The sequence below is a fragment of the Herpailurus yagouaroundi genome, unplaced genomic scaffold (genome assembly GCF_014898765.1).
Source record: "Herpailurus yagouaroundi ecotype Mexico unplaced genomic scaffold, PumYag 67793, whole genome shotgun sequence".
Lineage (NCBI taxonomy): Eukaryota > Metazoa > Chordata > Mammalia > Carnivora > Felidae > Herpailurus > Herpailurus yagouaroundi.
Genome location: NW_024420586.1, coordinates 11,062,818 through 11,078,440, shown reverse-complemented (window position 1 = coordinate 11,078,440; position 15,623 = coordinate 11,062,818). Strand labels below are relative to the sequence as shown.

At 36.6% G+C, this 15,623-nt stretch overlaps 1 protein-coding gene across 1 annotated transcript in view; it reads left to right on the top strand.

Annotated features, from left to right (window-relative positions):
- The window catches only part of DMD (dystrophin), a 2,039,083-nt gene that overhangs the window by 345,939 nt on the left and 1,677,521 nt on the right, over positions 1–15,623 (top strand). Inside the window, exons 3-4 of the mRNA XM_040468816.1 lie at positions 8,269–8,361; positions 9,990–10,067. Coding sequence (XP_040324750.1) covers positions 8,269–8,361; positions 9,990–10,067 — 171 coding nt within the window. The remainder of the gene's footprint in view (positions 1–8,268; positions 8,362–9,989; positions 10,068–15,623) is intronic.

Genomic DNA, 15,623 nt, shown 5'->3' with positions numbered 1-15,623 from the left:
ATATTTGACTTCAGAATTGTAAGTTTCATATGAATCAAACTATTAGAAGGAAATGGAGTTATAGTGGTGACAGAAGCTCTTACTTAAATATTCTGCCCTCTGTGACTTTTGTCCTTTCTGTGGGTCTCCTGTTTTCTTGACTTGGCACTGACTATTGGCAGACCCTCCTCATAGCCATGGAAGAAGAGAGAATGAATAGTCCAAAGCTCACTTCCTAGTGGGTAGGGGCAGGAAATGATTAGGAAGAGGCTGTAACTTGTCATGTAATTGTCCACACAATTGCAATGCAGTACAATTGAGAAATTATAAAAATGTTAATTTTATAAGTAAGTTTTAAACTTATTAATTAAAGGCATCGTCAGAAGGTCTCCTCCCACTGGATCTTATCGAGGTTGAATTGTCCTGCGTCCCTCTGTATTTTGCCTGGAGCTAAGTGCCAATAGTTGGCCTTTCTCTAGTGAGCATGTCCATTGTGTTATAGCATTCTTTTTTTTTTTTTTGAAGAATCAGAGTGTTATTTAGATGCTTTGAAATGAAATGCTTCCTCTGGGAAACCTTATATTGTGCTTTTTCTGTCACAAAAGCTACTGTTGGGATAGAATATAACCAACCCTCCTTTCCATTATTAGCTGTCTCAACCGTAAATCCTATGTTTATGTGATTAATAGAGAAATCAAATTTAACTTTCAGAATTTTAAGTTTATAGGGCACATTTAAGGGTGGTGTAAGAATGAAATCTTGCCATTTGTGACAACATTGATAAACCTAGAGGGTATGATGCTAAGAAGTAAGTCAGACAGAGAAAGACAAATACTATATGATTTCACTTACATGTGGAATCCAAAAAACAAACACAAACAAACAAACAGACTCCTAAATACAGAGAATAGACTAGTAGTTGCCAGAGGGGAGGTGGATGGAGGGAATGGACAAAATAGATGAAGGGGATTCAGAGGTACAAAAGTTATAAAATAAATAAGTTAGATGAAAAATATGGCATAGGGAATATAGTTAATACTCTTTTAATAATGTTGTATGGTAACAAATGGTGACTACACTTATTGTGGTGGGTACTATAGTAATGTATAGAATTGTTGAACCAATATGTTATACACCTGAAACAAATGTAACATTGTATGGCAATTAAACTTCAATAAGAAATTTTAAAAAATTAAAGGCAAAATAAGATCATGAACTACAATCATGGTTTGTAATGTTACCATATATTTAAAAATAACTATTTTTACATTAAAGTTATGTCTAGAAATGTAAGATAGAAAATTACTTACCGTAATGATACTACTTTTTCTTTCGAAAAGCCTGGTCATTGAATTAGCACTGACCTATTTAATTTACAGATGAGAAAACTCAGGCCTAGTTTAAGAATTCAGTTTCATTACACACCATGATAAAGACAGACCTGATCATACAACAAACTATGCTAACTTTCGGTTAAGCACACTTTACTTTTGGGTTTCTAATAGACCATTTACAGATAATGACTTGATTTTCATTAACTATTGTTGGGGCTCCTGTAGAAAGTTCTAATGTGAAATCTGGTTGAATCTTTTCTCGTGTACTTAATAGTATAGTATACATATTGGATCCTAGTGATTATGTTTTATAAAGACTTCCTGCCAAATAGCATTTTATATCTGGAGAGATTGTAAATCTATTATCAAACTTAGCTCTTAAACACTTCTTAGCTCCAAGGAATAACTTGGATTTTTCTTGATTATCTTTGTATCCCAGATTTTAGTGCTTGATTATCTCTGTATCTCAGATTTTAGTGCTTTACCTGGTATACAGAAGTCTTTAAAAGTATTTGATGTTAAGGGATAATGAATAATATATGTTAATTTTTAACTGTCATTTCCCACAGAACATTCTAGGACTTTGATACCCCTTTTGTAGAATAGGAAATGTCTCAGTGATACATTTGACTCTTTCATATGACCTTACCAATGATAGAAATATAGGAGACTTGGGGAGGAACACTTGGGTTTTTATTTATTTTCTGACATGGGTGTCCCTGACATTGATCCCTTGGGTCAAAGAAAGTTTGTTTTCCTGTCTGGGGTGTTGTATGTCTGTGGTTTCTTCCTCTAGGTCCACTCTTTGCCTTTTTCTTCCCTGTGAGGCTGACCTCTGTGGACCATATCAGCAGACTTTCTTGTCCTCTGGATTCCAGTTGGATTTGACTAATGGGAGCATTTACAGGAGGTCCCAGAGAGAGGAAAGAAAGACCAGGGCATTTATTAACTTCAGGGTGGCTGCATTCATTTGCCTGCTGTCCAAGCTCCTGTCAGGTGACTCTGTTAGCTCTCTCTTTGTTGAGGGACCAGTAACCACTCTTTCTTTTCAATCCTGAGTCTAGGAGTGATAATAGCCATTCTCTACTACCAGTTATGGTGGTTTCTTTATTCCCTGCCTTCATTTTTGTAAATCATCCCTTATTAAACTCTCTTCAAGTTACCAAAATCCTGCTAGGACCCTGTGACCCATAAAGCAAAGTTCTATTCTTCACCTCCAGGTGATGGCATTTAACAGGAAGGAGGAAGCAGAGAATGTTATTAGAGATTATTTATCATTTTCTGTGCCAGACCACATGTTGGACACCTTGTAATTATGAACCATTTAATCCCCATACTAATACTTTGAAGTTGATTCCTTCTGTTACTTTGAGGCAAAATTTATAAGGAGAATTATGGAAAATATGGATTATTTGGCTTAAGAATTTTGGAACAAATTCATGATAGCTGACACTTATTGAGTATATCTTATAAACAAAGCACTGTTCTAAGTGCATTTAAATCTTCACAGGATTACCACAAGTTAGGTAACAGTATTTCTTCATTGTGTAGATCAAAAGGTAAGGCACAGAAAGCTTAAGTTATTTGCTCAATATCACGCAACTGGAGATACGGCAGGACTGGGGATTTGAACCAAGACCTTCTAGGTATGAAGCAAACACTTTCTTTTGACATTATCATACCTTCCTTTTGTTTTGTAAAACAAATTTCATCAGTGCACCTTTTTTCTTTTTTTTAATTTCCAAATTCCCTCTGCCTCAACCTGGTATCTTTCAGTCATTAGTCTCCTAAAATTAAACACTAAACCAACATTGTTTTTCTGTTTTTAAGAGACTCCTTTCAATGCAAGATTAATCTGTGGTACTAAAAGTCAATATAGTGGTCATTATTGAAGGGGCTAGTACACAGAAAGGGGTGTGAGGAAGCTCCGAGGATGCTGGTTGTATTTTATTTCTCTATATAGGTGGTGATAATATGAATGTGTTCAGTTCATAAAAGCCAATTGAGCTAACTCTTAAGGTATGTGCATTTTCCTATATGTATATTACACCTCGATAAAATTCTCTTATAAAATACTTTTTATAATTCATACTTAAAAAAACAATCATCTATGAAAACAACCTATTTAGACTATAATGGGTTATAATAATTTTATGGGAGGCAATCAGCATCATCCACCAATACATTTTGAATTATTTTTACCCTTCTTTTTGGTGTTCCCAGTGTTTTTGGTATTTCCAGTATCTAACGATTTGTAATCACAGAGAAGTATCTTGACTTTCTGACCAACAGAGATGTCCAGAGGCTGAACTTTCTGTAAGCAGAAGGCCATGCTAAATAACTCCTGTGCTCTTTACCTCTCATTGGAATATTATATTGATCCCTGTGTATTTTTCGGTTAAGGGATTGATAACAACTGTGAAGAATCAGAAGTTATTTAAATATTTTCACAAATCCATTTCTGTCCCTTTCAATTTTTTTTCACTTTGATTTTTTGTCACTTTGTTTATCCCACTTGCTAATCAACCTATCTGATATTTTTTCTTTTGAACCTTGTCTGTGCATCTGTATTTCTATATATCATACTGACAATGATCAGGAAGCATTATTATCTCATTTTATAGTCCTTTCATCTTTTTATTTGGGTTAGCAAGGAAGAAGACAATATGTAAGTGAATGCAGTAAACTGCTGAGTAATATCAAAAGTTCACCTTTTAAATAAAATACTAGTCACGAAAGGGATTGAAGACAGAGAGCCGCAGGGTCATATGGCCCAAAGAGAGTTTAATGTTTTGTGTGTTTTACAAAATAATTTTCATATACTTGAAAGCCATTACAGATAGGGAATTTTAAAGAAATATTACTGTTTTCATGACATAAATGTCACTTGCAACAAAAAGACATGGTAGATGTAGAAGATGAAAAGGGAGGTAAACAAAAGATTTAATGAAAGGTAACCCCAAGAACAAAAAGAGAGAGACAGGGAGGGAGGGAGGGAGGGAGAAGGAGAGAGAGAGAGAGAGAGAGAGAGAGAGAGAGAGAGAGAGAGAGAGAAAGGGCTTGAAGCCTCTGAGTGCCATCCACATTTACCAGTATTAGTAATAGAATATGGAGTGACATCTTCTATCCTTGACTTTCACTCTTACAAGGGTACCAAACTAAGAAAATCAGAGTACACTGTATGTGAGCTCTACATTTTCTAGTAGACTCAATAATGTACCAGCATTGTATTTCATCTGGAATTTGGCCAGAAAGAGAGAAGTCAAGGAATAATTGAACAAAACAAAACAAAAAATCCTGTATTTATTGAGTGCCTACTATCTGCCCTGTCTGTATACCACTGCACACTGTTCCATTTAAGCCTCAGAAGAGTGCTCTGAAGTGGTATTATTTCAATCTCCATTTAAACAGAAGACTATGGGGGAGGGGAAGGAGAAAAAAAAAGGTTAGAAAGGGAGGGAACCAAAACATAAGAGACTCTTAAAAACTGAGAACAAACTGAGGGTTGATGGGGAGTGGGAGGGAGGGGACGGTGGAGGAGGGCCCCTGTTGGGAGGAGCACTGGGTGTTGTATGGAAACCAATTTGACAATACATTTCATATTAAAAAATAATAACTAAAATAAAATATTATTGCAAAAAAAGAGTATATTGTGCTTCAGAAAGGCTAAATCACTTGCCTGAGACAGCAAAGCTAGTGAATAGAGGACTTGAGTTTAAAAGTCAGCTATTTCTGCCTCTCAAAACTGTGCTACTTTTACTATATCATAGCTATAATGTTATGGAATGAGGATTTGAATCTAGGAAAGAAATGAAAACCATCCAACAGAAATGAGATGTTTTGCTTTCCCCGGGGTCTTTATACCACAGGAATAGTAAGACTGAGCACCTGAAGATCTGTGAAGTTACAGGCTAAATAGTGTACATTTCATTGAGCATCACTTTAATCAGACCTAGAAGAGGAAATGTCACTCGTAAGTGCTTGAAAATACTTTTAAAACAAACATTAATTCAGAGAAGAAGGCAAAATCTCCATGAATTCTTAACATAAAACATATGTGTTTATAGACATTTTGAACCTGCTGTCACTGCCTAATTTTTACTGCCAGACCTGGGGTAAATTCATTTCATCTCATCTGCTAGAAGGATGCTTTGATGGAACATTCTGAGAAGCACTCTATTAGAGAATGTGGATATAACAAATAGAAATTGGATTTCAATTATGATACTTTAGTATATCATTTATCGTATGAGTTATGAAAGTTATGTATGATAGCTAGAGCTTTTTCTCTGTCACCTCATTGCTTTCGAGGTGCCCCAAATAGATGTGCCCGGAGGCCTCTGATTAGCCTACAGTCCTTCACTCCCTCTCCATTTGTTTGCTTCCAGTTTAAAAGAAAGAATTATAAAATACCTTGGCCTGTGTATATGAGCTTGGATCAAAGCAAGATCCCATTTGCCTTGTTTTGACCTCTGTCTGGACTCCTTGTCCCCAAAGCATAAGCTTTATAGTCTTTGTGTTGTGGATGTTAGATGATCCTTACGGCCTTGGGGTTCATGCTTTACTCTGTGCCTGAATACTTACCTGATTCCCTGTTCCTGCCCTTCTTGAATAAACATCTTGCCACCCACATCCTTCCTGGTTTGACAGACTTTGTTATCTATCATCTATCTATCTATCTTTCTATCTATCTATCTATCTATCTATCCGTCTATCTATCTATCTGTCATCTGTCTGTCTATATATCTATCCAGATACATATTTTTTAACAAGAGCAAGTATCTTTGTCAGGTAAGTATATATTTTTTTCTTCAAAACTTGACACATTTCAGTGTGCAATATTCTTTTTGTCGATAAGATTGGAAGCCACTCACTTCTGAAATGCATCTGTAAAGTTTTGCTCCTGGATGAAACAAAAGAAAAGAAAAGAAAACAAAACAGCCAACAGCATTTTCGAGGCATCGTAGAGCTTCAACCAATTTGAAAGCATGCATTCATTTTCTTTTACTTATTAGTAGAAAGCTTTCCTTAAAGTTTCATAAAAATGGCATGTTGTTTTGAGATTTACTTGCACATAATGTGTAGTCAAGGTGTTTTTAAAAATTTAGCACATTCGTATTTTTATGTTGTCTTCTTTTCCCCTGAAATTCTTAATCAGAACTATTAGAGGAGAATTTACAAATAATAGCTTGCAGTTATCTTTGTCAAAGCATCTCTGTGGCTCGATTTTCAAGGGTGCCCGTGGGGCTGGTAGCCTTTTTGTGGGGGATCTGTGTTCTCATTAGGTGAAACACCAAGGCATTGACAGGATTTGTCATTGACATGGCTACCATGCAGTAGGGAAAGCTTGAATCCTATGTCTTTAATCTTGGAAACCTCAGGGATGCCCTTTGCCTGGAAACTAAGGCTGCTCTCTGTTTTTCTTGACCTGTGTGAAATGTCAGGTTTGCACGCAATCGAGGAAGGCTTGAGACAAACCCACTCACATGGAAAGTAATGTTAGACCCATCACCTGACATTTGTGAGGAAGTATTTCATGGTCCCCGTACTATGGGCGTTCCCACAGTTGTATGTTCCTGGGTCCCTTTTACTGATTCTGTGTAGTATTACCTTTTGGGAATATTTGTTTTCCCAGCTGGACTCAAAGTTCTATAAGGGCGGGGGTCATGTCTGGCTGATTTACTAGTGTATGCTCCTGCATCTAGCTCAGGTTTATTGGTGCTCAGTAAACATCTGCCACTGATAAATTAGGGCTTTCTAGAGAAACTGACTGATGAAAGAGATGTGAATGATTTCATAGGAAGGGATTTTAGGCTTTCAACCAGAAAAAGAAAATATTTGAGAGCATGACAGAAAAATAAAATATTTGAAAGATAATCAGATGGAAGGAGGATAAGGCCTAGAAAGCAGAGTATGATAAACTAAGAAGAACAAGCCTCTCAGGAGTTAGATGGATCCAGACAGAATTTTGGCTTTACTGTCTTGTAGTTTTTGTGACAAAGGGCCACATGTTCAATCTCTTTGTCTTGTCTCTAAGATGAGTATTTTAGTGCCAGCCCACAGCTATATCACAAAGATTTTAAGATCCACGCATTTAGTGAATTGTTTTTCATGAGCAGTTGCGACAAAAATTCCAGATACTTTCCCAGGTAAAGAACTGAGGAAAATAGATGCAAAGGTGTCACAGGCCCATTTCAACTCAGTTAAAATCAGATATTTCTAACATATGAGCCATGCAAGATGAAAATGGATCATTCTGAGATAGTTTCCAAAGTGTATATTCAGAGAGAGCACGTTCTAGGTGCAGGATGGTGGGCCCTCTATGATAGAGGTATACCAAACAGTTAAATTTTAAGCACCTGCCCAGGGCGAATTGTATGTGGTCTGTTTCTTTGTGTGTTTACCTCTCTCTCCTTCATAGAACCAGCTTTTAAAAAGTTGAGTTAATTAGACCAGTTAGGCTACGGATAATCCAACTCACCTTATTAAAAAAAACAAAAAAACAATTTAAATAGATTTGACCTAATGATGATATATTGCTTTTTTGTGTTTTACTTGGAGGTTCTCTTTTCATTTTTCACCCTTGGCAGATTAAGAATTAGATACATTACATATTCTTTTTTTTAATGTTTATTTATTTTTGAGAGAGAGAGAGTCAGAGCATGAGTCGGGGAGGGACAGAGAGAGAGAGAGAGAGAGAGAGAGAGAAGGAGACACAGAATCTGGAGCAGGCCCGAGGCTCTGAGCTGTCAGCACAGAGCCTGATGCGGGGCTCGAGCCCATGAACCACGAGATCATGACTTGAGCCAAAGTCAGATGCTCAAGCGACTGAGCCACCCTGGTACCCTGTTACATGGCATATTCTTAACCACAGCTTTCAATTTTAAAAGGCATAATCATGGAAATGGATCACTGGAAGAGTGCTTGGTTTAATTGGGTATGTTTCATGTTTCAGTTTGGGAAGCAGCACATAGAGAACCTCTTCAGTGACCTACAGGATGGGAGACGCCTCCTAGATCTTCTGGAAGGCCTGACAGGGCAAAAACTGGTACGTGAATTATTTCTAAGAAAGTTCACATTAACCTTAGGGGAATTTACTAAGAAAAAAGAAATGAACTCAGTGTAGTTTTACTCAATCTAGTAAAATGCACTAATTTAATAATTACCGATTTAACTAGTAGTAGAGGACCTATTCCTGAATAAAACAATATTCGATATTACTTTTATTTTGGCATACTCTATCCTATATAGAACTAGCAGGTGACATTTTTCAGTAATGTAACTTACGTTGATAGATATTACTTGCTCATAATATTGGGTATCTTTGTTATTGAATGTCTTTTTATAAGGCTTTTATTCATAATGATCTTTTAAGTTTCAGTTCATTTTTTTATTGTGACAAGAACATTTAACTTGAGATAGGGAAAATGAAGAGTTGCAAGATGAGTAAATTCCAGAGAACTGCTATCCAACACTGTGCCAATGGTTAATAATACCGATCTTCCTTGACTTACCATGGGGTTATGTCCCTACTAATCCATCCTAAACTGGAAATACAATTTGAAAATTCATTGAATATACCTAACCTACTGAACTTCATACTTTAGCCTAGCCTACCTTAAACATGCTCAGAACACTTACATTAGCATACAGTTGGGGAAAATCATTTACCACGAAGCCTATATTATAATAAAGTGTTGACTGTCTCATGGAATGTAATGCTATATGGAAAGCGAAAAACAGAGTGGTTGTACGAACATTGGTTGTTTACCCTTATGATTGATTGCATGGCTGACTGGGAGCTGTGGTTCACTGCCCCTGCCCAGTGTCACCAGAGTATCATACTGGGTTATCACTAGCCTGGGAAAAGATCCAAAATCAAAACATGAAGCACATTTTTTGCTGAATGCCTCTCACTTTTGCACCATCATAAAGTCATGAAATCCTGAATTGAACTATCATGTTGGGGACCATCTGTAGATTTACTGTGTGTTTACAAAGTTCTTAAGATGTATATTTTATGTTAGAAGTAAATATGGTAGGCATCATAATGGCAGAATTTCTAAAACTCCACAACTGGATAAATGAGTTAATCCACATACTGTAATGTACTGTGCAAATGTCAGTTTTGAAATTATAGAATCAGATGGTATTTGGGGGATTGGGAGTGACGGTTATAGAACCAAGGATTATTGAGGTTTTGAGCTTCAGTGATGAAGACAGTTAAGGTAATGTTGACAAAAATAGTTTGTCTTAATCCTATTTGGCATTATATAATCTTTATAGGCTCAAGTCTCTTTTATACGTTCCTTAAAAGTGTGGAAATCAACTCACTTATCTACCTTACTAATAAACCTTTATTGCAATGTTGTTTCTCTTCCTGGTCATGCTGTAATCCCCAGCTGGGCTGCAGAATGAAGAGATGGTAACCAAAATAGATTTTTTTTGAAGAAAAAAAAAAGCTGTCATTTTTTCTTGAGGAGAGGTTGATTCATGCTAAGAAAGTCCTATGACAAGGACAATCAACCCAGAGCACTTAAGTGTATTATATTAATGCCTCACAGCCTGTGTTCATTTAAAATACTCAAACTTAGAAGTAAAATGTATAAATTGTTTCATTTCTAGTAGATTGTCCCTCTCTGCTGGGCAGTAAACATTGTTTCGTTTTGTTTTCAGCCAAAAGAAAAAGGATCCACAAGAGTTCATGCCCTGAACAATGTCAACAAGGCACTGCGCGTCTTGCAGAAAAATAATGTAAGTGGGACCTGGACAGAGTCTGGATACCATGAGACAGCATAGTTAATGTTTGAGTGAGGGCTTTGGCCCCAAATGCAGGGAGAGCTTCTCAAGTTCTCTTACAAATCACAGTAGTGGTTATAACGAGTATGCGTTCTGGTTCATGTGCGTCTGCTGGTGGCTAATGTGACTCAGCAAGTAAACGTACCGAGTCACAGAGGGCAGGGAAGGGTGTGACTCAGACCCAATAGGGCACTGTGTGTTGTTTTCAGATTTTACTTGATGCAGTTATATCTGAAGGACGTATTCACTCTTTTGGTGAACCTCAGTTTCTTAGAGTAGTGTTCTGTGCAGCAAATGGCTTTTACTAGGCTGAGTATTATTTTTCTATGTATTCAAGTTAGCTTGAGTTAAGGCAACATTTATTAGATACCACACCCACGTATGAAAGTTACACAGAAAAATCACTCTTTCAACTTACAGAACTGCAAATTTGTTTTCTCTTGCTAGGTTTGATTTAGTTTAACTGGATGAACATGCATGTGTGGCATTAGAAGGTCAACAGTTATACCTAAACAAGTATGTAGATGAGAGGAGAGTAACCTTGAGATTCCTCCCTTCTACCACGATATTAGAGGCAGCCCCTCCTTTCTTAGCAACTTCCTGCAATCTTTCTCATCGACCAGGATGTTTACCAGGTCCTTAGTAGCTTCCTAATTACATTACATCTCTATTTCAAGAATAGATTCAAATAAATTGCTCACATACTCTAAAAATAACCATCGTCAGTGATAGATTAGTTGTGATGTATACTCCCCCAAAAGTTATTCAGTTCATCTGGTACAGAGAGGGCATCACATGGGAAATGTTAGTGAAGGCTCTGTAGCATTTGGTTGATTTTATGAATTTACAGTTATTGTCATACTTAATCTATCGAAATTGCCTTATAAAATCATTATAGATTTTTATCATTTTCTGAAGTGACTAATTGTATATTTTCAAATTTTGTGCAGGCATAATAAGACACTCTATAAAACATTTGCCTCAACATCAGTCTGATAGATCCTTTTGAAAGATCAATACCACAAAAATTGAGAATATTGTTTTAAAGATAGTAGAATTTACATGAAGAAAAATCTTTTTTAGATATCAGTTCCCCATATTCCATTACAAAATATACAAAGCAAGGAAGACAGCAGAAAATTCAAAGAATTACTCTATTAAGTCTCTTTCATGTAGGTGATCTCTTCCCACCAAGATAATATCATATTAAACAATTGGCTGTCGGATCACCTCTAAAATAGTAGATTAATGTAGCCATAGATCTTGTTTAATGATAGTTTTGTTTTTTCACATTTGTTATTGATTATGAATTTTTTGGTTTCCTATATATGTTATAATTATTAATTTCACAGTTTTAAATATAAGACCAGAAGAAATTCTGGCAATAAAACAGAGAAACCATAAAAGAAAATCTCTGTCACTTTGGGATAACCAAATATTTCTTAGATGTGAAACCAGAGGCCTGATTCACAAAGAGAAAAATTAACTTGAACTTCATCAAACTTACGAGTTGTTTCTATGTTATGGATACAAACCCTTTCTTTTCTGCATTGCAAATGTATTTTCTGCCTCTAGATTACATTTTTACTTACTGGTGTCTTTTGATGAAGCAGAATTCTTCATTCTGATGTAGTTCATTTTTATAAATGGTCACTTTATAATTTTGTATCCTGTTTAAGAAATATTTGCCTTCCCCAAACCATTATGATATTACACTTTGTTGTCTTCTGTATAGGCTTTGTTGTTTTGTCACTTGAATTTGGATCTCTATATCACCTGGAATTGATTATTGAATTTGGCATGAGGAGTCGGTGAAAATTCAGGTTCTTTCTTTTTTTTTCCATTTGGAATCTAACTGTCACTACACCATTTCTTAAAAACAATGTTACTTACTCATTGCTCTCGAGTATTAGGTGTGTCATAATAATTTCTTGGTACAGATGCTGTTCTGTTTTTGGACTTGAATTCACTTCCATTTTTCTCTGTCTATACACGCACAAACATCCTGCCATTTGGATTTTTGCAGTTTTATAATCCATACTGGTATCTGATGAGCTAGGTTCCCCCACTTTTTCTTGATTATATTGACCCTTTGAATTTCTGCATTCCTTTTACCATCATCTTTTTAATTTCTATATAAATCCTGTTTGGAATGTTATCAACAGTGAGTTAAATCTATACATCGATTTGGGAAGAATTGTTACCTTTACATGATTGATGAGTATACCATTCCTGCTATGATTTCCCCTATTGTTTATTTATTTAATTTTTAAGTATTAGATTTGAAAGAATGAGAAAAAAATCCAAGAGAAAAAAGGGTCAGAAAATTTGAACAGCAACTTCACAAAAGGGGATGTTTAGAAGCTGAAGAATAATATAGAATGTTCAACCTCAGCAGTAATTGGGGAAATTTAGAACTGCAATGAGATACCAATACAAACTCATAAAAATGGCTGAAATTAAAAGAGCTAATAATGCTGAGGGTGAGGATTTGGAATAACCTGAACTCCTAACTGGTAGAAATGTAATTCAGACAACCATTGAAAATGGTTTGGCATTATATACTAAATGCAAAAGTGCATAATTCTTATAGGCCAACAGTTTTGTGCTTAGGCATAACATGTAACTACCATTTATCTCTGCACACGTGTGTGTGTGTGTGTATGTGTGTGCGTGTGTGTGTAGAAAGAGAATGTTCATAGCAGCTTTAAGAAAAAATTATTTTGAGAGACAGAGAGAGAGGAGAGAGTGCATGTGCAAGCAGGGGCAGGGCAGAGAGAGAGGGAGAGGGAGAGAGAGAGAGAATGAGAGAATCCCAAGTAGGCTCCGTGCTGTCAGTGCAGACCTCAGTGCAGGGCGCCATGTCCAAAGCTGCGAGATCACGAATTGAGCCTAGATCAAGAGTCAGATGCTTAGCTACATGAGCCATCCAGGCACCCCTCATAGCAGCTTTATTTCTAAAAGCTAAAACTGGAAATGACTGTGGTATAGTCACATGATAGCATATTATAAAGCAGTGAAAATGAACAAGTGATAGTCAAACACAATACATAGGATGGATCACTCTCCTGAAAGAGTTTTGAGCCAAAGAAGTGAGACACAAAAGTATACCTACGATGATTTCCTTTTTTTTAATGTTTATTTTTTTTAATGTTTATTTTTGAGAGACACTGAATGTGAGTGGGGGAGGGGCAGAGAGAGAGAGGGAGACCCAGAATCCAAAGCAGGCTCCAGCCTCCGAGTTGTCAGCATGGAGCGGATGTGGGGCTTGAACTCATGAACTGTGAGATCATGACCCGAGCTGAAGTTGGATGCTTAACCGACTGAGTCACCCAGGCGCCCCTACTATGACTTCTTTTAATTGAATTTCAAAAACAGGCAAAATTGTTCCATGGATTTAGGAATCAGGAGAGTGGTTACATTTTGGAAGGAATGAAAGCAGTTAAATGCATGAGTGCATTGGGGCGCCTGGGTGGCGCAGTCGGTTAAGCGTCCGACTTCAGCCAGGTCACGATCTCGGTCCGTGAGTTCGAGCCCCGCGTCAGGCTCTGGGCTGATGGCTCGGAGCCTGGAGCCTGTTTCGGATTCTGTGTCTCCCTCTCTCTCTGCCCCTCCCCCGTTCATGCTCTGTCTCTCTCTGTCCCAAAAAAATAAATAAACGTTGAAAAAAAATAAATGCATGAGTGCATCTTGTGAAGTGTTGAAAGTATTGCCTATTTTGACCTGGTGCTTGATACATGGGCGCATTTGCTTTGAGGAAATGTATCATGGTCTACCCTCAGGTCCACTTTTCTAGATGTACGTGATAGTTCAGTTCCTATTTTTAATGTTAAAAAAAGAGGAACCTTTGAAGGTAAAGTAAACCTAACCTTACAACCTCCCAAATGCCAAACAATGGCTTATTTATCAGTCTGACAGTATGCTTGGTATTTTCTCATGAAATTGTTTGATGAAATGTGATAAGTGAATATACAAAATTAGAATAAGATTAATGCATTTTATGGATCTTTTCTTAGATGGTCATATTTCTTTCTGAAAATGTAGAACCCTGAGAACTCCCCTGAGAACTTGTTTGAGCAGGCAAAGACCCCGAAATGAGGACTTAAATTTGAGAAGGAGCCCTTAAAGAGCAGATTTCCACAATTCTCCCATTTGACCGAGAGCCTTAATAGGGAATGTCATAAAATTGAGGTCTCTGTATGAAAAGGACAGAATCTCAAGTAAAACATTTTCGTGTGGAAACCAAAACCCAGAGCGAAATAACCTTTGCTTGAAGTAGCCCCAGGCTAAAAGATACAGACTATAAATGTTCAAAGGTAAATTTATTATCATTTTATACTTCTCCATTATTTTGTAATAAAAGAAAGTACAAAAGAAATGGAAAAGATTCCCCAGGAACATGTTTATTAGTCTCTGATTATTACCACACAGTAAACACACAATTAAATCAAAGAGAATGTTCAAGAGCAGGATTTTTTTCCCTAAAGATGTGCTTAGGTATTCTATACTAGGTGAATAAATGAGCCTGGGGCAGGATATACATAAATTGGCACGTTAAATAAAATAGTAGACAGGGCTATTGCACATTTCCTTTTAAAAATCATAGATCCTCAAATTAGAATGAAGGCATTGATTGGAGAAGTTGACTAATCAGACCTTAAATAATAATGTTAGTGCATTTACATGCAGCACATTATTTATTGAGTGTCTACTATGTGTTAAGTTGTATGCTAGATGGTAGGAACACTGTAGTCAGTGATCAGAACAAACACAACCCTATATGTCATAGAGTTTACAGTCACATACCAGAGGGCAGTAACATTTACAATGTACATTGTGATAGCTATGTGAATGAGTAAGAGATAAACAGAACAGAAGGTGTGGGAAGACCTCTCAGTTACATTGTGATATGGTAAAGCCTGGAAGGAAGTGAGGGAGTGAGCCATGGCATCATCTATAGGAAAATGGTCCAGACAGAAGGATAAAAAGACCTTGGGGAGAAACAAAATGTTTGCAAACAGGACTTGCTAGGGAGACAGGACTGAGTATGGAGAAAACACAGCAGAGAAGGGGATCGGAGAGGTACCTGGGTACTTATGGGAGGTGTAAAACATGGGAAGACATTATTAGGCTTGGAAGTTAATTGGGAAGGAGAAGACAATGACTAAAAATAAAAGGGCTGCTATGAATTGAATGGCTAATAAAACCAGTTCTTTAAAAATGAGAGAAATAGTTAATAACAAAGAAAAACTTACAAGAAAAGTATTTAAAAGCAGTACCATTTTTATCCAGGGAGGTTATCGTCTGTAATGAAAACATAATACAACTTATCGCATAATAGAAATACTACTAAAACCACTAAGACAATTTAATGGAAATATTTTTTGATGTTATAGGCTGCTTTATTTTTCCAAGATTTATAACGTCTTTGCAATGCACATGGGTGAAAATCCCCCTACTGATAGAGTTCTCTAGTTGGGTCAAAAGGCCACTGATAGGGGGAGGGAGAGG